Source organism: Microtus ochrogaster, chromosome 4 (genome assembly GCF_000317375.1).
Source record: "Microtus ochrogaster isolate Prairie Vole_2 chromosome 4, MicOch1.0, whole genome shotgun sequence".
NCBI lineage: Eukaryota > Metazoa > Chordata > Mammalia > Rodentia > Cricetidae > Microtus > Microtus ochrogaster.
The window spans coordinates 1408263-1434742 of NC_022011.1; the positions used below are offsets into that span (position 1 = coordinate 1408263).

At 43.8% G+C, this 26480-nt stretch overlaps 1 protein-coding gene across 3 annotated transcripts in view; it reads left to right on the top strand.

The window, feature by feature from the left end:
* Slc10a7 (solute carrier family 10 member 7) overlaps window positions 1-26480 on the top strand; it is a 235270-nt gene that overhangs the window by 129922 nt on the left and 78868 nt on the right. For 2 of the 3 annotated variants that reach the window (XM_005345380.2, XM_026778789.1), the window contains exon 6: window positions 25427-25462. The exons of the other annotated variant lie outside the window; for it this stretch is intronic. In XM_005345380.2, the coding sequence (XP_005345437.1) occupies window positions 25427-25462 (36 nt within the window). The remainder of the gene's footprint in view (window positions 1-25426; window positions 25463-26480) is intronic. 3 annotated transcript variants of the gene reach the window in all.

The window sequence follows — 26480 nt, forward strand, 5'->3', positions numbered from 1 at the left end:
GCCCAGTGACTACTGGGGGAGAGGGCGTGGTTATCTGTGGCCCAGTGACTACTGGGGGAAAGGGCGTGGTTATCTGTGGCCCAGTGACTACTGGGGGAGAGGGCGTGGTTATCTGTGGCCCAATGACTGCTGGGGGAGAGGGCGTGGTTATCTGTGGCCCAATGACTGCTGGGGGAGAGGGCGTGATTATCTGTGGCCCAGTGACTACTGGGTGAGAGGGCGTGGTTATCTGTGGCCCAGTGACAGCTGGGGGAGAGGGCGTGGTTATCTGTGGCCCAGTGACTACTGGGGGAGAGGGCGTGGTTGTCTCTGGCCCAATGACAGCTGGGGGAGAGGGCGAGGTTATCTGTGGCCCAATTACTGCTCTCCTCAAGATGCTGCTGCAAATCTTTCTACTTTTATTTGTATCTGGGAAATGCATGCGTTACCTTCCTTGTCACTGACATCAAAGTTGCTATTGAAAAAAAGCAGCTTAAGAAAGGCTTATGCTGGCGCATAATTGGAGGGCACAGCACAGTTCATTATTGCAGGGAGGCACGGCAGAAGCGGGTCACAGATGGCACTCCTCAGCCTCCTCACAGAAGAATGTGTCAGTGGCTCGGGCTAAGAGGCCTTTCTGTGCTCAGAGGACGTGTTTGGTTCCCAGCACCCAGGTCAGACGGCTCACACACAGTCTACATTCGTCCCTGTGCTTGAAGATTATTGACAATTCTGGATAACTGAAAGAGCCCAGTGAGTCTGTTTCCGCATGTGGAGCATCTGATTGACATTTTTGCTGATGAATAGAATAAGAACTATATACATCCAAAAATGTGCGCTCTCACTCCCATCCCTGTGCCGTGGCCATCTCTCAGCGAAAGGCTAACTTCACAGTTAGCGTTAGTACGACTCTGTCTCTGCCTGAAACCCTTCATTTCTCTCCTGAGTGGAGCAGCTTTCCTCAGTTGCAGGCTGTTGGTAGAGGGATAAGAGGTGTAGGATTCATTATAAAAATGTGTCTTTCCTTTCAGTTTTAGCTTTTGGAGACATTTATGTGCTGTATTTGAAAGTAAACCACCTGTGGCCTCCTAGGAAAGGGCTTTGCGTCAGAGACCTGCGTGTAAACCTGTGCTCCACGGCTGTTCTTTTTTTTTTGTTTTTTGTTTTTTGTTTTTCGAGACGGGGTTTCTCTATGGCTTTGGAGCCTGTCCTGGAACTAGCTCTTTAGACCAGGCTGGTCTCGAACTCACAGAGATCCGCCTGCCTCTGCCTCCCGAGTGCTGGGATTAAAGGAGTGCGCCACCACCGCCCGGCTTCCACGGCTATTCTTAGATACCAATATAGTGTCAGGTGTGCCCGTCTTTATAGACAAACATCAGATGAATTAGGATAATGGAAGTTGGGAGAGGAAGCAGGTTGGGGTGGGATGGTCTCTTACAATTAAGGGACAGTCAAGTCACGGGAGGCACGTGGATCCCAGAACCATATCCAGTGTGCTTTGGAAAGGTGGGGTGCTAAGTGATGGAGTAGCTGGAAGGACCTTTTCTGGCAGCCCATTTACTGTTTGGAGCAACAACCACCAATATGCTTTTGAAGACTGAAAAAATACACGGAAAGTACCTTTCATAGGGTACTCAGGTAACTGAAAGGTTTCTTCTCATTTCAAGTTTTAATAAAATATGAACTTAAAAATTCATAGAGATTTTCAAAACGGTCTCAAGTCAGTTTCTGAGTTTGTAAAATGTTTAACTAAGTGTGATGGTGAGCCCCAGTGTGGGCTTCAGTGAGTCTAACAGGCGGTGTGTTAGACCATAGCTTTATGCTTTTTAAGGCATTAGGCTAGAAAGGAGCCCTCAGCTCAGTCTGCCGTGGCTCTAATGGTCAGGAGTTAAAATATGTGGCAGTTTTTCATGCACAGAGTGGTATAAATCATTTGTTTAAAAAAATCAGAGCTAAAAAAACCAAGAATTTCTACACTGTGGAAGTCTGGTTTGCTAAATTCTACTTTATATAAATGATCAACAAATTATGCCCACTTTAAATTTAAAAAAATAAGGGAATGAATTTGGTTCTCATCTTTTCCAGGTATCTGAGACCTCCTGATGCTTATTTTAAATACGCTTTCAGCTTTACAAAATGTGAGCAGGTGTTAGAGTGTGCAGTCTCTCCTGTGTTGTGATGACAGAATGCCACTGCTGTATCCTCCCTAAAATAATGAAATGTGATGACGTCACTGCCTGCCTCTGTTTGCACGGTAGCCAGGTCATCGTATAAAAACCAGGAGTCCGAGCTTCTGTCCAGAAAATGATGAAGACCGAGGGTGCACATGAAATGTGTGCTGGGCTCCAGAAAATTTAAATGGTTTTTCATACACTTTAGTTTTCTGTCTGTTTCTTGAAAACTGACTCCTAGGTGTTTGAAAATCTGTCAGATACCTTGCCGGGAAGCTCGTAAACTCATTCCACTTTGAGAAAGTAATTTCCCCAAATTTCTGAAGCACATTTATGTGAGTGGTGAGAGGGAGCCAGGGCTCCATTCCACATTTAAATCCACAGCACTCCAGCTCCTACCCTGGCTACTGTGCAGAGGAAGAAGGAGTAACTCCATTTGTGTGGCAACGTATAGAAATAAATGCATTGAAATCCCAGCGAAAGCGTCTGCTGTGTTTGACATAATGGCTGAATTCTGTAAGATAGCCGAGACTGGATTCTTCTCACGTTCATCTTCACAGTCCGAGTTCCCAGGCCAGTTTGTAAACACGCTTCCTTCATTTAGAATGAAGCACACACCTCAGTAGCCATCAGCTTGCTGATTGCAAGGCATTTTGTTTGAAATAACATGAGTACCCCTGTTGGAAAGGCAGAGCTCATTGGACTTGGTTCAGAGAGGTTGGAGCCTGATGACCCCTATTTGTTATTTTCCTCAATATATGAGAAATGAATTTGTATTGTAAAGTACGTGGCTTTGATGGGTAGTCTGGACCTTTCCTTGTGTCTTTTCCCAAGGCTTTCACCCTCATTTTGTTTCTGGCTTCCAAGTGTGCTTTTAAATTTATTCCTTACAAAAAGTCAGTCAGTATATTGAAAATTATTCATGTTTTCCATGGATCTTCTTCATTTCCACCTGTGCTGGATTTTCCGAGAGTGGACACAGTCAGATGGTTTTGTTCCTCTTAAGAAAGCCCTGACAGGCCCATGACACTGGCTACTGCTGTAACTGTACATAATTGATGACCTGGGACCCAGCAGACGGCACCAGCACATAGCAGTGTAGATTACCATATGGGTAGTGAAGGGGGGCTCGGTCTTTGAATTTTCTATTTCTGAATAGACATAGCCCCTTGCTCACAACAATTCCAGAAGGACTAAGTTTACCGTGGCTACAAATATTACTCAGGGAGCAAAGCGCCCCGCACTGGACGGCTTGCCCAGGCTTTCTGTGCTAACTCTATTAGCCTGTCTTACACTCCTCAGCTTTTGAGTTTACTGACATTTTGGTAATAGCATCCACATGCACATGTGCTCACACAGACACACACATACACATGCGTGCACACACACGTCTTGTGGCAAGAAAAGTTAAATTCCAGACAGCACCCTTTGAATCAGCCCCTAATCTAATTACCCTTTTTAATTTAATTATAGAAGGTGAGACTGCTACCCAGCAGGACTGGTTATCTTTTCATGAGTGTTGTGCTTGAGAGTCCTGTCATGGCTTTTGTGTGTCCTCCTTGCTGTGCCCACTCCAGCCATTTCCTGGCACTGTAGCCTCTGCCTTGCTCAGCCATCCAGACCCCTTCAGTCTCGGGTTAGCCGTCATCCTTTTCAGAACCCTCAACCGTCTCAGGCTTCCATCATCCCCAGTAGCCAGCCTTCCCATTTTTTATGCCATGGCTTTTTTGCAAGTTGGCTCAAGGTAGAAACTGAAGGCCCTGTGCCATGATTTTCCAACTCCTTTGTCATGTGCCCACCATGGCACCAGTGTTCTGTAATTATCATTGAATAAAACTACAAAAATCATATAAAATTAAATTTTAAACATAAGAACAATATGATTTTTTTTCCAGGTAAACGGTAAATTGTTAGGATTTATAGCTGCCCTAGACTTTGACTTTGCTGTGTATTCTGGATATTAGCAGAGTCCCTGTCTAGTCTGCACAAAGTCCTGAGTGTGAGGTGGCATACTCATGTGATCTCAGCATTTAGGAGGTGTAGACAAGACCCTAAGTTCAGGTCATCATCGACTTCATAACAAGAAATAAGCATAACTGAAAATTGTAATTCAAATACAAAGGGAGCCTCTCAGAGGTTATTAAACTTCTTGTTTTATTTTGATTTAATTCCCCTTTTAAAATACAATTTCACAGAACAAAGAGTTTCTGTCTTGTACTGAACATTTACCTAGATTGATAATTTGATATAGCCAGAAAAAGGTTTTGTTTTGCCCTCATCTCTTGAATTGCCCTTTACGTTTAGAAAGCAGAATGCACAGCTAGTAAAGCCTTCACAAAAAGTGACTGTTGTTTTGAATGGCTCTTAAACACTGTTTAACTTCAGAACATGTTCCACCATTTAAGCATTAAAAACAGCTTGCTTATTAAGCCTTCAGTTTGCAAATTGCTCTTAGAGTTTGTAAATTAGTCATTGATTTCTAGGAACCATAATTTTGAATTCCAGCCAAATCAACGACAGCTAAGTCCATATTGTTTATAATCCATCAGAGAATGAGCCACAGTGGAGAGCTCTATGGGCTTCAGATTTAATCTTGACTTCAGAGATCATTGCTCACCCGTGAGCAAGTTAGCTGCCATCTGTGCAGTGGCTTCTTCGTCCAGTAATGGGGACATTAACCACACCATGGCTTAGTTCAGAACATGTCACACCTGCAGAATGTGTAGTGACTTGCCAGTATGTTTAGCAGACACTACCTGCCAGTAGAAACTTGGTCGAGGAGGCTGGGATCAGCTGGACCAGTTGAGTGTTAACATGACCTGTGTTCAGATCCTCAGCTCGCACATGGTGACATTCATCTGTGACCCGCATGCTGGGAGCTGCAGATACAACATAATCCCTAGGGCTTGTTGGCCCCAAGGCTTGCTGAATCCGTGAGAGTCCTAATTTCAAAATCTAAAGTGGGGACTGGAGGGGGCTCAGAGTTTAGGAGCCCTTGGTCTTGAAGAGGACCAGGGTTGATTTCCAGCACCTACATGGTGATTCACAGCTGTCTGTGCCTCCAGTCCCAGGAGATCCAGTGCCCTCTTCTGGCCTGTGGGCACAGTGCACATACATGCAGGGGAAACACTCACATATGTAAATTTTTTTTGTAAATGTAAAAAAAAGAAAAGAAGGAAGTTGGAGAGTGTTAATGTAAGTAATCTGACATTGACCTCTGACCTCTCCACACATGAGCGCGCACACACACACACACACACACACACACACACACACACACAGAGATGCATTCACATATGTACACACAGGGGTATACAGAAAACAACCCTTGATTGAGATATTGTTCTATTAGAGGCATATCTCTAAACACAGAGAATATAAGATAGAGCAAAATAAGCTTGGTCCCTCCTAAAACTTTCAGCCCAGACAAAAGCGATCTGATGTAGTTTTTGTTGGTTTTGTTGATCTGCTGTGTGGGAGATCAAACCCAGGGCACTGCATGTAGGCAAACACTTTATCACTGAGTAGCATTCCTGGCACGTGGGATGGGTGCATGAATAAGCAGAAGGTTATAACTGTGCTGCATGCTACTAGGTAGCGTGCCTGTGTATTCCGCAGGAATAGGTTTCCTCACTGACCACAGGAAGCAGGTGAGAGGGAGCACAGCTCAGTCAAAAAAAAAATGGATGGAGAACCCACAGCTGGCATCTGGAAAGAGACATACAGAAACTGGGAAAAGCAGACTAAGATGGGCAGGTGGAAGCAGATCATGCAGATGTGGTGGCACTCTTTGATGATGAGGAGAGGAACCAGTGAAGGATGCCATTCAATATGGAGGCTGCTTGGAAGCTCTTGGAGTTTAAGAAACAAGAGCAAGCGGAGGAAATGGGTCTGTTTTGAGATACAGCATTGAACCCCAGCCCAATGTCAACGTGCACCATCAACCACCCTAGATTCCTTCTGTTCTCTCTTCTGCCTGGATTGCCCCACCTATGCCTGCAACAGACCCAGAGTACCTGACCGGTGTCACTGCTGTGTACCCATAGTGATGCCCCATTCTCCAAGCTCCTAACAGCATCTCATTCTGAAAGCACTTAGAAGAAATCATACCAAGATGTGAGCAGCTTCCACAATGAACAGTGTCTTCAAACTTTCTGGTACGCCTTCCTATTCATAGTGTTAGCTGAGACCAGAGAGAGCTTTGCTTATATGGGTGTTATCTTGCTGCACTTATCCTATTTAAAATGAAAACTTAGAAAGCATTAATTAAAAAAAAATAATGCCAAACTCCATGTTTCCAAACAAAACCAAAAACTGGTAAGGAGTGTCATCATTGTGCATTTGGCAGGTCTGCTCCTCTTGGGCTTGGCGCCAGGCCGCTAGAGTCTGCCCTTTCTGTAGTAAATCTGCTGCAATCTCACACACATCACATAGCTTCTGGAAAACTGTGTGCTAATATGAGACAGAGAAGGGGAAAAGCAAGTAAAGTGATTGCTACTGTTATCTTGAAGATAATGTTTAACTCTCTGACCTTCAGAGGTCTGAGGGGACCCTTTGGTCCCCAGACCGCTCTGAAAATTGTTGTTTCAGGAGAAGATGCTGATTAAGCCCAAAACTCTTCTTGGAAAGAGAAGGCAGGCTGTGGAGTAAGTGAAGGGTAAAGAGACCATAGGACGCTAGTCTGTTTCCACCTTTCTCTTTCCACGCACACCCGAATTCATCAAATGCTCTCAAAATTCCTGATGTTTCCTAATGTTTACAGAGACACCTATGTTTAGACAACACGGTGTTTGAAATCCCCTTATCTTTTTGCCCTGGGGGCTCAGGTGAACTGAATCCCTATGCGGCTCACTGCCGCTCAGCTAGCTTCCTGTGCCACAGCATAGCTATCCTGTACATCGTTTATTTTTCAAGACCTGACCTGTGAGAGTTGTCCCCTCTGTGTTCTCTGAAAGTTCAGGATTGACACGACTTTCTATTACTTTCCTAGGTGGCACAGAAGGGCTTTCTGAAGGCAGCTGAAGCTGTCCTAGGTGTTGCAGTTTAGCTGGGTGCCATTCCTTGACAGACTTGAAAAACAACATTCCTGAACACAAACTTTGTTAACTATGTTAAAAAACCATTTTCATTGCTTTAATCATACGTACCGTGCACCTGTAACGTTAAGCTCCATCTCATGAGGATAAATTTTATGCTTTTAAAATTTACAGTAGTCAGACATTTCTGTCTGTTCTATAAGTATTTTAGTTTTGAAATTTTTGAGTCATAGCTCATCTTAAACAATCCATACTTTTGAACTCTAGATTTTGCCTTCCTTGGCACTAGTAGCCTTTGTTCTTTAAGGAGGGACAGACATGCATAATAAATTTGACCTAAATTATTTGTGAGATTCCTCACTCACAGGTATATAGTTGGGGAGGGGAAGGGCCTGTTGGATTCAGTGAGCAAGCGTGAATGAGCTGCCTTCAGGCCACATGAAGAAGACAGCTGGTGCTCTTTTCAGCTCTCATAGAAGTCTGGAACGTGTGTGTGTTCTCCGAATTTGAGCATATATAGTGCCCAGGTCTTTATCTTCTTCCCACCACTGCCTAATTCCTGTGTTCACCTTGATGAACCGGCAGTGACATCCAAACTGCAGCTCAACAACAAGCAGCCCAGAATTAGTGTGCACTGTGACCTAAGAAACTAGAGAAAAATCCTTTGGCAAAAAAGCATAATTATTCCTCGTTAGTATAGTGGTGAAAAAAAGCATAATTATTAATTCACTTTAGTCTTAAACGAAATGCTTTTAGTCTTAAATAAGAGGTATCTTTATTTATTTATTTATTTTTTTTTATTTATTTATTTATTTATTTATTTATTTATTTATTTATTTATTTATTTTGGTTTTTCGAGGCAGGGTTTCTCTGTAGCTTTGGAGCCTGTCCTGGAACTCCCTTGGTAGACCAGGCTGGCCTCGAACTCACAGAGATCCACCTGTCTCTGCCTCCCAAGTGCTGGGATTACAGGCATGCGCCACCACCGCCCGGCTAAGAGGTATCTTTAAAGTAAATAAAAATAATGGTTGATTAAGGAATATGCTTCAAAATGCATTTGTTATATTAGAAAAAAAATGTTAAGGACCTTAGATTAGAACAAGGGAGTTGAAATGAGGGTGTGTCTTCCTGGAAGGCTTCTGTCGAGCTTGCTTCAATGCTGTGCTGTTCCTATTATGAGAGTGGCATTGGACTGTACACACATAATATTTCATCTGCATTTAAATGCACATAATCAAGCATAATAATTTTTCTAGCACACATTTTCCAGTGTTCCTTTGCCCTGCAAGGTCCCACAGCGCCACCTAGTGCCATGGGTTTTCCTTTACATAATATTTATAAATTTAAAAGTCCATTTAAAATCAAATATGACATGAAAGCAAATGTGTGGTTTAAGCAGTATTACAAACACAATGATAAAAGGGTCTTACTTCTGCAACTGGAAATTTCAGATGAAAAATAAATGGTGGTTGTACAATAAATCTGTTATAAAAGTTCCTGACTTAAAAAATGGTCAGTATTCCAGTTAGTATTTCCACAGGAAACCCTTGTTAGGAGATTGTTGCACTGTCCAGTGAAAACGCTTTTTCCTTTTACTGTTTGCCACTCTAATCACTCAAAGGTCATATTCCCTGGCTGCTTCTGAAGTTTGTGAATCTCACTTCAAATATCAAACCAATCAACGCCATATACCATAGAACTTATCAGTTTCAAGCAAAATTGTATAATTAATTTTTAATGTTAGAATCAAGAGGAATCAGAGGTGGATTAAAATAACTTTTGTGTTTAAAAAACAGTAAAATAAGTTAAATAAAAGAATGTAATGTGCTCATATTGTCTTTTGGGGAAGAGCACCTGGAGTTCATTGGAGCAAGCAGCGGCAAGGCTGTGCGCAGTCGAGTGAGTGCTGTGACGGCCGAAGCCGTGGCCCTCAGCCCCTGCAGCCACTCGCTGATGGCGCTGGACACTGACGTGCTCTGTGCCCCTGGAAGAGGTCACTGGAAACACTTTACTTCTTTGTCGCTCACTTCAGTGGGTTACTAGAAAACCCGATTTTCATCCTTTTACCTTTCTGCACAACTAAGCTTTTCCTGCTGGGATTCCTGCAGTATTAAATTACAGAAAAATTCAGTTTTCCTTGTAGTTGTCATCCATATTGAAAGCACTGGCTTTAGGAGCTAGGTAACTATGCACCTTGTACGCTTATCATTTTAGAAGACATTATTATATGTTGTAGGTGTGTGTGTGTGTGTGTGTGTGTGTGTGTGTGCTTTACTACATAGCACATAAACTCTTAAGAATGTGGAAGATTTTGTCAATCTGTATTCTTAACTTCCAGAATGGTGTCTGCCACATTGTAAGCATTCAGTAAGAAAGTGTTGAATGAGGGACGGGGAGTGGATGTCTCAGGGGGCTTACCCTGCAAGTGTGAGGGTCAGAATTGAGATATCCAGAACCCACATAAGACCTAGGCGGACATGGTGGATACCTGTAATCCCAGCACTTGGGAGACAGAGACAGGGGATTCCATGTTGGCTTGATGGAGTAGCCAAAATCTATGAGCTTTGGGCCAGCCCCGGGCCTGCCCCAGTCAGTTAGGTAGAAAGCAATTCAGTAAGACACCCAGTGTCATCTTCTGGCCTCCATGTGTGCACATACATGTGTTCATCCATACACATATACCCACACATGTGTGGACATACATGCATACCCACATGCATGTCAACACATACCACATATACATAATTTTTTAAAGGCAAAGTGTTAAATGAAGGACCAAATGAAAACATGTGACATTGTGTCCAGCTGCTGGATAGAGCACAGCATAGTGAGTGTACAGTGGGATTTTGCTCAGGCTACCTATGTAACCTTACATGCAATTATATCTGTATGCCTGCTGTCATTAATACATGAGCACTGTAAGAATTAATTCAGATTTTATAATATCACTAACAGTCACACCTGTCAAATGTTTGAGCATATTTAGTTTTCTTTTTGTTATTGAAAACATATATATTCACTTGAGATTCTTCTATAAATCAGGCACACCAAAATTCAGTTAAAATGGGTCATTAGAACAGTATTCTGTTTTCCTCTTATGTTCCAGTTACTGATATCTCTGCTATATGAACTATGGTTAGAAGTCGTACAGTGATGCTCATATTGATCATCATGCTAACTGTTCATTAGATGTGTTCAGCTCCTAATTAGTTAAATCCTATAAGTGATATTTTATAGCTGCTAGTAGAAATAAGTTTATTTAATGAACCATTTTGTTTTACTTTAAATGTTTCCTGGTTCTTACTGATTCGATGTACATGTATTTGGAGTTGGTAGTTTGGGGGGATTTCTTTTCCTTTTTCTTATCTCCCTCCCTCCCTCCCTCCCTGCCTCCCTTCCTTCCTTCGTTTCTTTTCTTTCTTCTAAACTGTCAAAGTATGTAGAAGTTGCCCTCTACTGGGGAACCAGAAAAATTATGTTGACTCAGATTTTTCATTTTCCTTAAAGATTTAGTTAAATGTGTGTGTGTGTTTTTTTTTATTTTTCTGATGTTCATTTCTTACTCTTTGGTACTTTTTTTTTTTTTGGTTTTTTTCGAGACAGGGTTTCTCTGTGGCTTTGGAGCCTGTCCTGGAACTCGCTCTGTAGACCAGGCTGGTCTCGAACTCACAGAGATCCGCCTGTCTCTGCCTCCCGAGTGCTGGGATTAAAGGCGTGCGCCACCATCGCCCGGCTTGGTACTTTTAAGATCCAAAAGATATGGAAATATTTATCAGAATACATTGAAGAATAAAAACCTAACCAGCTGTTGTAACATCAGTCCTTGGTAGGCAGAAGCTGAAAGATTGTTCAATTTGAGGCCAACCTCAGCTGTGTGAAAAAACCCTGCCTCAGAATACAACCAAACAGTAACAAAACAAATACCTGGCGAGCAGACTCAGTGGTCAGGCTAGCCTTGCAAGCCAGGCCCCCTGAATGTAATCCCCGGAGCTACATCCAAAGCTAGGCACAGTGAGGCATACCTATAATTCCAGCACTCCTAAGCCAAAATAGGAGGCAGAGCTAGAAGTTCTGTCTGTCTAGATAGAACTAGAAGTTCTAGAAGTTCTCTGGGCAGCTACCATGGGGAGACCGTGCCTCAGGCACCATAGGAGAGACCCACCTCCACAAAGCTGTCCTATGACCTACACATGCGAACATGTGTACACACACACACACACAATCAATAAATATATGGCGTGATTAGAAATACAGCTATTTCTGCTCCAAATTGTTTTTCATTATTTGCAAAACGTGCTATTTAATTAAGACCCAGAAGTAACTATATTGGGATAAGTCTTAACTGAAACATTAAGGGGAATTTGCTGTATATAATTTTGCAAAATGAGTCAGTATTGTTTTTACCATTTACCTTAGGAATTCAGCAATAAAAATCTAGTACTTTTTCTACAGCTTTTTTGCATTTTCCTAACACAGTAAAATTTGGACATGTTGGTGTGTGTGTGTGTGTGTGCGCGCGCGTGCGTGCGTGTGCGTGTGCGTGTGTGTGTGTGTGTGTGTGTGTGTGATGGGTCACTTCACCATACTGCACATGTGGCAGTCAGAGGACAACTTGAGCTGCCAGTCCTCTCCTTGCATGTTGTTTTGAGACAGGTTTTGTTTTGTTTTTTCTGTGATTCACTGCTATGTTCACCATGGTAACTGGCTCTTGAGTTTCCCACCTCACCTAGAGGTACTGAGATTACAAAGGTGTGCTACTGTTTTCTACTTTCTTGGCTCTGAAGTCTCGAACTTAGGTCATCAGACTTGTATGAGGATTCTTTCCAGCTCTAACAGGGATCTCACAGTTCAGCGCTGTGCACCAAGAACGCAATGGTCATCTCAGTAGTTATTAGAGGTTACTGTCTGCTGGCCCGGTCCCAACGTCCCTCCTGTTTCCAGAGACCCATGTGTAAGTTATGGGCACTCCAGGATCGTTTTCCTTTCCCACCCACTGATACTCAGTTTTAAGTCATATGTTACTAAAGTAGAAACTAGTTCCTAACTGACACTGATGGTGGAAGGTGGGTAGGGAAGTAGACTTTGAAAAGGCAATCTGATACAGGAATCCTACCCCTCTTTGCCTTGTGGTGGGGAAGAAAGGCTGGGGACCACTGATGCTCACAGGAGGTGCAGATATCTTTAGGAGTGTTGGTTACTTCATCTTCTCTGGACTGGAGCCCCTGTAAGAGACAACATTGAGAGCTAGTTTTCTATGCTTGGGGTGGGGTCTTATTAAGAAATATTATGAAAACTGTAACAAATCAGACATGAGACAAGGCAGATGGGATCCAGCTGTTCTACTCATCGTGTCTGGCTCATACTCCATGTTGACCAGTGTGTTAGCACCTGCAGCAGAGTATGCTGTCCTTTAGAAACATGCAGAAGGGGTGGAGCCTTGCTACGCCCATTCATTTCACATGAATGGAGGTCTGCTTTCTGTCTATATGTTTAGATTAAAGCTGTGGAATAAATCTGAACCGTAGTTTAGATTAAACTGTTATTTGCAATGCCTTATTATTCTAGAAAGCTTCCCCCCCCCAAAAAAAAAAAAACACCTAGAGGCCTGAATTAAAATCCTCAGGGCCCAGATTCTTCCCTGGGCCTCTGTTTCTTTCCCCGTTGGCCCTTGTTCTGCCCCTAGCCTCCACCTTGCACGTACCTGCCTTTTGTGAACTTTGTAGATGTGTTCCTCCCTTGCTGTATTAGCACTGGGGCTGGTTTTGTTTTGTTTTGTGGAGTTGTTTGTTGTTTATTTGTTTTTTTGAGACAAGGTATCTCTGTGTAGCCCTGGTCCTGGAGTTCACTCTGTAGTTCAGATTGGCCTTCAACTTACAGATAATCTGCCTTCCCTCCAGAGTGCTAGGATTAAAGGCGTGTACCACACCTGCCCAGCTGTTTTTGTTTTGTTTTGTTGTTGTTGTTGTTTTAAGCAGGCAGACAGAAGAGAACGCCTATTGTAAGGTTAGGCTCTTCCACAGTCCCTGTTTTGGGGTTGTTGTAGTACCCCACAAACCTTTTCCTTTTGCTTGTGTGCCTATAGCCAGTAACACTTCAGGCAATGACCTTTGGGTCTTCTGGGCGTGGACTGCTCTCCAGCTGTTTACCTGAGCACACGTGGGCGTGGGCTGTCATACCCTTGCTGGTTCTCGTGCTTTCTTCCACTAATGCTGCAGCTTGGAGTGCTGAGATGGCCGTCCTTGGGCCTCAGTTTCAGAGGGTGTAAAAGGAGATATTGATCATTCCTGACATCCTCCATTTCCCTAAGTCCTCAGAGAACTCTTAATCAGGATGTAGACAACACATAACGGTAGCAGTCATGGGTTCCCAACCCACCCTTCCCTCTTAAATTTCTGTATAATTCTCCTGTCTACTTCTCTTTTCTTGTCTGTAACAACACTTTGTCATAGTGTGTTTAAGGACTACATGAATTATATGTACAAAAAGCATAAAATAGCTTAGCATACATAGTCAGCAAGCATTTGTTATGTGTCCCCTGACTCGCTATTGCCAATTTAAAAGTGTTAAAGCACGTAAGATAGTGTCTTCTCGTTAGGTGTTTGCCCGCATACCACTATGTCCTGCCATGATGTTATTGGTCTAAATCTCTGAAACATGTAAGCCATCCCAGTTAAATGTTTTCCTTTATAAGAGTTGCTGTAGTCATGGTGTCTCTTCACAGCAATAGGAACCCTAAGACACCACTAAAGCAGTGAATCTAAAGTAAAAGCTCACCAGTTAGGTGAGCTTTGGCCAACCCTTGGGTTGTGTGGACTCAGCCTCCTGACGTTAGGTAGATGTGCTTCTTGTGCATGGTGTTTTCTATACTAATAATGGACAGAGTGTTCTCATCGTCCCAGGGAAAGCCGCACTACAGACCCTTGATTGCAGCTGTGTGCCCACAGAGGAAGCCTGTGGACCAAAATGATCCTTTGCTACTAAGATCTTGCCTTAGCCCCAGACGCCTGTGTCTTCATAGTGTAGTCCCAGAAACTAACCCTTCAGTCTATTTCCTTCTGCTGTCTCCAGGCCTGCTGCATATAGATAAGGAATTTTAAGATACCTCTTCAGGTTTCCTTGTTGTGTTTTAAATCTGTAAACAAGCAGAAGATTACATGGAATTTCCTTGGAAAACACAGAAAATCTTGCTATGGGCATTAATTGTCACTCTTAATCTGCATAGAAAAGACCACGTGAGCAGCTAACTATTTAATACAGGATGGTGAGTTTCCATAGCCAGAGAGTAAGATTAACTATTTACTTTAAAAGCAAAAAGAAAGTCAAACTTGGGTGGCATATATCTGTAATTCCCACACTTAGGGGATGGACACAGGAAGATCAGGTGTTCAAGGCCAGCTTTCATTACATAGCAAGTTTGATCACATATCAAAAAAAAGACAAAAACAAACAAATCTGCCAAAAGAGAAATCATATATTTGACACTGTTTTTACATCTGTTGTGCCATCTACATGTTTCCTTTTGTGTTTGTTCTTTATCTGCTTTGCAACTCTGAACATTAGGGCCCTAAATTCAGTTTGTCCAGTTCAACATTTTTATCTCCCCTCCCCACTGGTCCTTTTCTCCATTGCCTTCAGCAAAGAGAGCCATCTTTGGCGCAGAAATACTGAAGTCAGGGTTGGAAAAGGAAGTTGTCAAGATAAGTAGGCTCTGCTGGCTCAGACAGACGACCTTAGCAAGTCCTGAGTAACTGCCATTTGTGACTGCTCACAATTCGTGCTGACAGCAGAAAGCGAGCAGGCTTGCTCTACTCCTGGATTTGTGTAGACGTCACTGTGCACACCGAAGAAGGAAGAATGTGGATCATATGCACTGCTAGCAAGTCATTTGATGTCCATCCGGAGCAAGATTAAAACTCAGTTAATCATGTAGTGGCCGATAAGGAGTTACAGAAGAAGGTGCCGTGATACTCCAGGGGTCGGCACGGCTGCACTGAGAGCCAGGTTATTAGAAAGAATAGCCTGTTGCCCTTCTTGTTTTGTGAAATACAGTTGTTAATTCAGAGCAACACTAAGGCAAAGAGATCCGCCAGTCATCGCCCGCAGGGTACCTGTGGCCGTCCCTGTTTCTTTACCTGTTGTCATCCTGGCTGTTGTCCAGGTACGGCAGCCAAGTGGAGTGATTCCAGCAGCGCGGAGTCAGATAATTATCCGCCCAACACTCTTCTGCTCCAGGTTCCAAATCCACTCTCATTCGGAACCTCACCTGCAGACTGCCCAGGGACACTGCCAAGATGAAGATTATGAATTAATTGGTCTAGGCTATAGTCCGCTGCTGCCAGTTCTGAGACCCCATCCCAGCCTATCAAGGGCCTAGATGTCAAAAGGACACTTAGTGGATTTGTCCATCTTAAAAAGGAAAGAGGAAATTGAGTTGGACACCAGTTCCATTGGTCAGAATCTTACTTTATTTCAATGATAGTGTCCAAAATCATTATTGTCTTTGAGGAACTTTTTTTTTTTGATCATTGCGAAGTGATTATCTGGTTGTCCTTTTCCTGTCTGAGGTTATTAGCCCTATGATTATGTTTGAAGAAAACGATAGCAAGCTTGGGAACTTGTGTGTTTAATTGACCCAGTGTTGACTAAGGTCCTGGGCACTTCCTCTGTTGGAAGAGAGCTCTGTCTTGTGTTTTAGTATATTTATGGAGCACAGACACAGTCCTCTCCCGTGTTCATGACCTTTTCAAGCCTGTTTGATTTGAATCTCCCCAAGGAGAAAGGACTGGCCTGCCTTTCCCCATTACAAAAGATGCTTATTCCCTATTTGAGACAGTATTCTTTCCTTGAATTCATCCCATGGTCCATGCAGGCGTCAGCCTGAGCATCTATATCTCCTGCTGGACATGGGAACAAGGGGAAGGGCACAATGCCTGCTTCAGTGGTGTCCTGAGTGACAAATGCCTTGGCCTCTGACCCCAGAGTCTTGGCTCTTAAGAGAGTAGGCCAAACTCTGTCCTTCCGCCTCCTCCTTTGCTCCCTTCTTCCCTTCGCCACCCTAGTCCCTTCCTGTTTAATTGTCTCACCAGTCTTTCAATGCAGTGCTTCAGCCTACATTCTGTATTCTTTACCTGTGCCTCTCCTCTGCTGCAGGGCCCAACCGACTGTGTGCTGGGGATGCAGTCAGTGTGTCCGCTGTCCTGCCCCAGCAGTCAGCTTCAGGCCCGTGTAGCCACCTACTGCGTCTCCAGCGCAGGGCCTCATGGACTCCTCACACTTTTCTTGCCCAAGTAAAATGAGATTATTTAACTCCAAGGCCACTTTAGCTGTACTTGGCTCTGTGGTGCCCTGTTTGGTCAAGCATCACCTAGCACAGAAAACTAAGGAATTACCTACTTTCCTCCCTGTCCCTGTCCGTGCACTCAGCGAACTGATTTGTCCATCCGTCTTCAGGGGTACCCCCTATCATTTGTCTTCTCTTTGTCCCCTTCTCAAAATCCCATCCCCTTAGGTCACATCAACTTCCGCCCAGAGTGTGGCAGGTTTCCCCCACTTCAGTCCCCTGCTTTACTCTCTTCTAACCTGTCTGTGACCACGCTGTCACCACGCCGTCACCACAGATTCCTGTCCCACACTCATGGCTGCACAGGCTCTTCTTGCGGTGTCCCATCACTGATACCAAGTCCACAGTCTGTGATGGATTAATTACTAGACCAGTCTGTCTTTGGGTTTTCAAGTTCATCCTTCCCCACTGCACAGCCTGCTGTGCTCCTCGGTTTGAGTTTCTGCGGGCCCTTCTCCGTTCCCTTCTTGACCCCACCTGAGCCCTTTCAGCGCTCTCTGAGATTTTTTTTTTTTATTTTTTTGAGACAGGGTTTCTCCCTAGCTTTTTGGTTCCTGTCCTGGAACTAGCTCTTGTAGACCAGGCTGGCCTTGAACTCACAGAGATCTGCCTGCCTCTGCCTCCCGAGTGCTGGGATTAAAGGCGTGCGCCACCACCGCCCGGCTCTGAGATTTTTGTTTTGTGTGTTATCCCATTATTATAGGTGCTTGTCTCTGGTCTCTGAGCACTCGGAAGCCGTGGCTGTATTAGTGTCATTTGTTGTTGGTTTACAGCCCCACACAGCTAGTATATCATTCTTGGGCCATGTGATAACCATTGTCATTGTAATTTCATGAAGGGGTTTATTGGGTTGGGGAGGGGGCAGAATCTCATTTAGCCCCAGCTGGCCTCACTGTCTTAGTGTTGTGTTACAGACACACGCAGAACTCATGCACCTTGCCGTCGATGTTTGTGTTATCATATATTGTTGACTGTGTATCCTGCCAATTTTGTTTAAATTTAGGTATCTTCAGAGCTGCCCATACCACCCTTTTATAACCTAATGCTTTGAATTTGTTCACTAGAATCACCTACCATCTTGTCAAAACCTTGTTCCAGAAGGATGAACTTTTCCTAGCATTTTAAAATACCTTTTGTATGGTAGCCACAAGGCAAAAGGTACAGAGCTGGAGGAATCATTGTTGTTAACTTTTTTTAAAGTTAATTTTTGCACAGACATATGAATAAAGGAAGGGTATTACTGACGTTTAAATTTTAAAAAGTTGACAGCATGACTTCCTCACGCATACGGAGCAAATAGACCGGACATTCACTCTCAGGGATAATGACGCATCAGCACATGTTAAATGGCTTCCAAGGTGACACCAGAAAAACATGTTAAACACATTTACATTACAGATACAACTGGACAATAAAACAATAAACTTTAGGGCCATTTTTTCCCCACTACAAAACAAATCATTTGTATAAATTAACATGTGTTTCATAGTTATAATGATTTCAGCCACATAAGATTGATACTTCTGGGTTCTGGGGGCCACGTATGTGCAGACAAGCACCTAATGGCCCCCTGGGATGTTAAAGGGCCCTGCGTGGATTACATCATGACTCAGCTAAGCCTTTGTGCGCATGTGTGATTATCCACGTATGACTCAGGTAAGCCCTTGTGCACATGCATGAGCCCCATCATCTGTGTATGACATAGCCGTGTCAACACCCTGTGTGCATGCACTAGGCAGCTATTAAAAGCTGGACTCGCGGGACTGGAGAGATGGCTCAGTGGTTAAGAGCACTGACTGCTCTTCCAAAGGACCTGGGTTCAATTCCCAGCACCCACATGGCAGCTCACAACTGTCTAAAAGATCCAGTTGTAGGGGATCTGACACCTTCACACCAATGCACATAAAATAAAGTTAAATAAACCATAAAAATATAAAAAAAAAAAGCTGGACTCGCCATCTTCCTCTCTCTGCACACTGACTTCCCAGGCCTGTATACGGCCCCTCTAATAAACCCCTAAGCAGGTTTGTTGTGTGTTCAGTGTTTCCTTCTCACTCATGCCAGGTATAATTTCAATAGTCAGGTCACTAAATTATTGTAAGTAGGAATCAAAGAAAGAAAGGTCTGTCTGCCCTGGTAGCTGTAGAATCCTTAGGTTGTCCATTGTCTGCCCAGGTAACTGTGGAATCCTTGGGTTGGCCAGTGTCTACCCAGTAACTGTGGAATCCTTGGATTGGCCAGTGTCCACCCAGGTAACTGTGGAATCCTTGGGTCTTCCAGTGTCCACCCAGGTAACTGTGGAATTCTTGGGTCTTCCAGTGTCCACCCAGGTAACTGTGGAATCCTTGGGTTTTCCAGTGTCCACCCAGGTAACTGTGGAATCCTTGGACTGGCCATTGTCTGTTCAGGTAACTGTAGAATCCTTGGGTTGGCCAGTGTCTGCCCAGGTAACTGTAGACTCCATAGGTTGATCAGTGTCCGCCCAGGTAACTGTAGAATCCTTAGGTTGTTCAGTGTGCTCCAGGGGGACTTAATGTTAACAGAAGCATTACTACCAAAGTATCACCAGAGGAAAGAGCTAAAGAGGCCAGGGGTCTCATTATACCATGCATGAGTCAGTTAAAAGTTCCTGGCAAGGAGGAAAGGTGGGCCTTCCCCGGAATAGCTACAAGGATGACAGACAGCCATGTTGATGGTTTGGGGTTTCCCACCTTGGCATAATGGTGCACACCTTTAATCCCAGCACTCAGGAGGCAGAGGCAGGTGGATCTCTGTGAGTTTGAGGCCAGCCTGGACTACAAAGTGAGTTCCGGAACAGCTGGGGCTGTTATATCAAGAAGTCCTGTCTTGAAAAACTAAAAAAAGAATAAAAAAGGAAGTGTTTTCCCTCATGTTGGACATTTAGTCAGGGCCATTGATTGGGAAGAGCAAGTGCTATCTGGGATTGGAGGTTCCTTGGCCACGACACAGCCACCCCCCTCACATTTCTTGTAAGGACTAGACCAAGTGGTCCAAAAATCTTTTGCAAAGCTGACTTTCTGTCATTCTGTGTAGTCAAGTTATGTAGTAGGGGATTAGGGACTGGCCTCAGACATCAGTAACTGTAAGATCACTGTAGCTGTTTTTCTGTTAAAAAATAAGGATGAGAAGTTCACTTCAGTTTTGCTTTTTATGAATGAGTCCCATTGCTGAGAGAGGCATGTTGCAATTCTCTTGCTTTTCCCATGTTTCCTTGTTCATTGGCGAGTGGCTGGATGACAGCATCAGACTTGATACCCTCTGTTGCGGGAGGTCCTTCCGCTCCTCCAGCCAATAGCCACTGAGATACCAGCCCATTGGGGCATGGTCTCTCTCCCTTTAAAAAAGCGGCCACTTCCCTTCTCACTTCCTGCTCCGGTTCTGGCGACTAGACTTCTTCCTGATTGCGCAGAGGGCTGTTGTCTTGGACGGTTATCTGTAAGTTTTTTCCCCTTTCCAAACTGGTGTGGCATTGTTTGTGACTTACGCCTTCAACCCTCTTCCCTTTCCACTGTGGTCATCAGCATATGTTGACTCAGTGACTCACATCACCAGGGTAAATGGCTATTCGGGAAGTCTTCCAGGAGACAGTGAGAGCCATCACTTCCATAGCTTGAGTTCTCTAGATGTTGCAGCAGAAGGCTTTACATGACAACAGCTGCAAGAGACGGGTGGGTGGCTTAACCTTGACCCTTCAAACAGGTCTTCTGTTGGAAGTGCTTTGACTTTCCACAGTAGAGGAGTTATTTCGGAAAGAGAAAGGAGAAAAAATTAAAGTGAGACTCTTGTAAACCAATGTTTATATGACTTTCTAGCTTTTAGTCTTCGTTGCTATCATATTTTGAATGCACACACTCCCCGCTGTTACCACTGATATTTGCAGAACCTGAGCTTTAAGGGCTGTATTAGCCACACCACACAGTGGCTCACTTTATAGTTCAGTTCATGTCATCAAAAGACACACTGAGGGCTGGAGAGATGGCTCAGCGGTTAAGAGCACTGCCTGCTCTTCCAAAGGTCCTGAGTTCAATTCCCAGCAACCACATGGTGGCTCACAACCATCTGTAATGAGGCCTGCAGGAAGAATACTGTATACATAATAAACAAATAAATAAATATTAAAAAAAAGAGACACACTGAGTTCCTCTCTGATTTAGCCCTTAAAATAGAACTCCAAAGAAATGGCTTAATATTTACTATAAAGATTTTTAATTTAATCTATTTATGATTGTGTGTGAGAGAGAGATGGGGGAGGTGGACTTGCCACGGTGAACACTAGGAAGTCGGGACAACTTCCTTGGAGTCAGCTGTCTCCCTCTACCTTTGTATGTTCCAGGCCTGCGTCATCATGTCCATGTGGCCTGCGTCATCATGTCCATGTGGTCTGCGTCATCAAACAGCAAACACCTTACCCTGAGCCCTCTTTCGGGCCCCTGAAGACTGTATGGTCATCATTCGAAAGTCTGGGTTCTAAAGTTAGGGAATCAAGTGTCCTCCACGCTTTCCTCGCCATGTCTAGGGTTCAGCCCCTTACCTTGCATGTGAGGATAATTCTGGTGCAGAGCTCATAGGGTGGTTGTGAGGATTTCATACAATAGTAGACATAAAGTCCTTAGCACAATATCTGACATGAGTACTTACTAAATATGGGCTGTTATACATTTAGTAATAAATTAGATGACTTCACCCAAACTTAATAGTGCTCATATCACAGCCGATGGCATTGGAGATGACTCAGTTCCTAATAAAACTGAAAAAGAGGGTTCAGCGTTGCCTAATAATCCAGTCGTAGTTAATGAAGTTGAACCACACTTATTAAAAAATAATGAGGAATATTTAAACTTGAATTACAAAGTGCATCCTATCCAGCAAATTTTTAATATCTCAGGACTAAATGTTGTTAGTTCTTGGTAGAACAGAAAAGAAGTTATTGTATAGGTTACTGCATGTTTGAAATATCTGCCCAGAGAACTCTGCAGATAACTGTGCTCTGCCTTCCGGGATGAGGTCATCTCTGAGAGGCCCTTAGCAACTGTTCCACATGGGTGGAGTTCCACAGAAAGGGATGCTCGTGGGGAATCTGCTCTTAGGTGACCAGTGAGTGTAGAATCGGGTGATGCTGGCTCATGCCGAACTTCCTCCATCTTTGCGCTGTGACCTTGATTTGGGCTGCTTAGCTTTTCAGAACCTTCTTTCCCTGTGTGGAGAGGAGAGCTTCAGTGTAACTTCATAGGGGAGGGTCAGTTTGAAAACATACATGAATGTTTTCAAAAATAGCATTGTAGCTTCTCTAGGATCGCGAATTATAAGCTCACTGTCCTTTATTTATGGCTAGAAACCAAATATGAGTGAGTACATCCCATGTTCCTCTTTTTGGGTCTGGCTTACCTCACTCAGGATAGTGTTTTCTATTTCCATCCATTTGTACGCAAAATTCAAGAAGTCCTTGTTTTTTACTGCTGAGTAATACTCTAATATGTATATATTCCATACTTTCTTCATCCATTCTTCCATTGAAGGGCATCTAGGTTGTTTCCAGGTTCTGGCTATTACAAACAATGCTGCTATGAACATAGTTGAGCATATACTTTTGTTGTATGATAGGGCCTCTCTTGGGTATATTCCCAAGAGTGGTATTGCTGGGTCCAGGGGTAGGTTGATCCCAAATTTCCTGAGGAACCGCCACACTGCTTTCCAAAGTGGTTGCACGAGTTTGCATTCCCACCAGCAATGGATGAGTGTACCCCTTTCTCCACACCCTCTAGAGAAGCTAATTAGAAGGTGAATCCAAAGACAAACATATAGGCATCCTCCTGAATATTAACCTTCATCAGGCAATGAAAGGAGACAGAGACCCACATTGGAGCACTGGACAGGAATCTCAAGGTCCAAATCAGGAGCAGAAGGAGGGGGAGCATGAGCAAGGAACTCAGGACCGCGAGGGGTACACCCACACACTGAGACAATGGGGATGATCTTTCGGGAATTCACCTGGTCTTGGTCTAGCCTGGGTCTGAAAAAGCATGGGATAAAACCGGACTTACATAGCAGACAATGAGGACTACTGAGAACTCAAGAACAATGGCAATGGGTTTTTGATCCTACTGCACATACTGGCTTTGGGGGAGCCTAGGCAGTTTGGATGCTCAACTTACTAAACCTGGATGGAGGTGGGCGGTCCTTGGACTTCCCACAGGTCAGGGAACCCTGATTGCTCTTCAAGCTGATGAGGGAGAGGGACTTGATCGGGGAAAGGGGAAGGAAAGGGGAGGCCGGGGCAGGGGGGGGGAGGCGGAGATCCTTAATTGAATAATAAAATTTAATAAAAAAAAAAAAGAAAAAAAATAGCATTGTCGGACTCATATTCCTACTGATCCTGTTGGCATCTGGTTAAGGAAGAGTAGTGTGATATGTGATAACCAGGACGCTGTCGACTCTAGTACAAGACACACGTCACCTGAATGACGTGCTCCACCTTTCTCCTACGTAAAAATTTCTTATCCCATCACATGTCGTGCGTGTTTCTCAGCAGTGCTACTAAGCTGGTAACAAAACAATTAATGCAAGCTTCTATTGTATTTTGTTGGCCTTGAGGTGAATAAATGGACAAAGATAAAAACTAGTTAGGTTCTAAGCCAATTCAAATCCTCATTCCATGCGCTAAACTATTAACTTATTATACCTGGGTAGCTTGCTGTTGCACGTAGGGCAGCAGGCCTCAGAGGTCTTGGTGAACTGGTCTGTGTGTGCCCTGTTCACATGTTTCTGTGCTTCTCTGCTCAACTTCTCATGACTGTAGAGTACCTCCCCTTCCTGAGCTAGCCCTTTTTCCTACCAGATCACTTCCCATTAATTCTCCAACCTCAGTATCTCTTCTACCATTAAATGCCCGAAGGTAAACAATCACCCTCTTCTTCACTCTTATGTCTCGTCTCTCACATCAGAATATTTAGCTTTACAGCTCACTCTGTACTGAACTTGTCCCTAGACCGTGCCCAACTAGGCTATTAGCTATTCAAGTATAGGAGCCATGTTGGATTCACCCTTGACCGGCCCTGAAGGAGCAGAGCGGTGTGTGAGTGTCTGATAAACATTTCTAAACACTGCCTTGGCCAGGCGGTGGTTGTACACGCCTTTAATCCCAGCATTCAGGAGGCAGAGGCAGGTGGATCTCTGTGAGTTCGAGACCAGCCTGGTCTACAAGAGCTAGTTCCAGGACAGACTCCAAAACCACAAAAAAAAAAAAAAAAAATACTGTCGTGCAGCTGAGTGGCTCACTTTTACATTACTTTGTAAAGCTTGGAACTCCACCCAAATCCTAAACATATTCCAAATCACTGAAACGAAGTAGCCTTTCGGGCCTGGGAGATAGCTTAGTAGGTAAGGCACTGCTGCCACAGCTTTGTGGCCTGAATTTGACTCCAGGACCTACATGGTGGAAGAAGAGAATGGGCTTCTATAACTTGTCTTCTGACCTTCACACATGCCTTGTAGTAGGTGTGCGCACGTGCACACACAAAATAAATGTAAGAATAAAATATAGTAGTCTTTATTCTGTATTATTATTATTATCAGAGCCTTGTTGCCTGCAAGACTAAGTATTCTACCTTTGCAGTCCACCCTCAGCCTTGGGCAGTAGCCTTGCTAAGTTAAAATTATTTTGGCTTGGCACATCTAGCCCTCCAAAATATGCTAGTGAGACCTGCTTCATAGAAAACCATGTAATTCACAAGCCATAATATGTGTTTTAATGCAGCGATTAACAGTATGACCCTTAGATTAAAATGCTTTGCTCCCTTTTGACACTTGTTTAAGTTTGCATAATAAACAATAGCCATTCTGTTAGTCAATAGTAAACTAGTCTATATGAGGATATTCACATGAGTATAATCTAAAAAAGTCATTGCCATTATTGTTCACATAGTGTACGTTCTGATGCCATATTCACAACTGTGGAGTAAGAACAAAGACTACAGACAGAAGGGACTGTTTATGGGTGAAAACAACAGCCCTTGGTCCCTCTGTCCCCTTTTCTGTCTCACATGCATACACACATTCAGACTCTGAAATTTCAAAGCCTCAAACAGTGCATTATTAAAAATATGAAGTGCTTTTCCTTATGTAAATCCCAATGAAGCTGAGAAATAGAGGAAGAACTCAGATACATCGTTGTCTGCTCTCTCAAGTGAAGCCTGTCGTGTTGATTCCCAACTCAAAAGCGTACCTAAGCAAGCTAAATGCTTGTATCCTCCCTCACTGACAAGAGCCTCAAACTGTTCCCTGTCATGGAAGAAAACAAATCTTTTGCTCATTTCTGCCTGGGGGAGGCAGAGGGACAGAGGTGGTCCTGTGTGGCTGGATTAGATGAAAGACTTCCCTTCCACCATGGAGACAGAGTCTAATCAACTGAAATGAGTTTTGAGATCGCAGCTCATTTCCTAGGGGAGATCAGTTCACATTACAAAATCACGACACCTCATTCATCACAGCCGACATGGTCTTTGCTCAGGAGAGGGCCCCATCTGGGACTGAACCACCTGTCTTCTCTCAGAAAGGGACACTTTACCCAAGCTAGAGCGGAAGGCCTTGAATGAGAAGATTTGCCAACCTTCAGGTTCCACCCGTGTGGGACGTTTGAAACAGGAAAGGGGATTTAGATCTGAATGGAGGACAGGTGAACTTAAGGAGATTGGGTGGTTGTAACTTTAATGTTGTCTAATAGAAATAACCATTAAAGCGGAATTAACTGATGGTGGGAGAGCCGTCTTTTTCTTCTCGGTTTGTTAAACAGCAGTGAAATGACCAGCATTCCCACCAAAATGGGGGGGGGGGCGGCGTATGCTTCCTAGGCCAACAAGTGACCGTTCTTTCATTTCTTCCAGGGCATTGTTGTAACACCACTGCTACTGCTGCTTTTCGTGAGTATTTTGATAATGCCTTCCATATGTTTTATTGATGTATTTTATTAACTATTATCTCCTGGACTACAGATGTGGCTGGTAGTTGATGGCTTTCCTAGCATGCACAAGGCCTTTCCTGTATTTACATCCTAGCTCCATGGGGGAAAAAAGACTCCTCCCCTCACACACACACACACACACACACACACACACACACACACACACACACGCCTTCTTCAGACCTTCAAGGTCAGTCTTCGGAAGAACACTGAAAACTAGATTCTTCTGTATAACTTGACGACCCATTTGAGCCCCCTCCCAGCAGAGCCCTGGGACTCTGAGACTCAGAAAATCCCACAGCCTTGCGGTCCAAGGACAGCATCTGGTCCTAGTGATTAGGCCTCCTGCTCCTGGATAAATCATTAATTATCATAAACCAGTGACCTATGGCCTGAATTACTTGTCATTTTTTTCTTGTAAAGCTATAGTGACCTGGTGTTGGTTGGTTTTTGAGAAAAAGAACCTTGAGCTAGGAGACCTGAGGCAGCTGAGACCCCGAAGCTGGTGTTTGCTACAACTCTCTCCCTAACCCTGGGAATACTACCACGATGGTCCCATTTGTAAAATGGAAAGCAGAAACTCCTAATGCAGCCCGCCTCTTATGGACAACGAAACATGCCACAAGGGGAGAGGTCAACACGAGAAGTAGATACAGACCACTGAGTAACTCAGCAAAAGTCTGAAAACAAGAAATGCTAATTAACTGTCTTATTTCCTTTGGCACTAAGCATATGAGAAATTAGATGAAAGATTATAATAGAAATTAATGTTATCTCATGCTGAGCAAAGCATATGTAATCATAAATGATACCTAAAATATTTTATGAACTGCAGTTTTTCCACACACATCTTCCACATATAAATCATTCCACTTATCACGGAAATGTAGTGGGGATGCATGTCTGGGAATGAAATGAAGCCGTTTGACTAGCACTATTTGTCAGTGAATTAAAACTATGGGGAAAATTTATTTAAT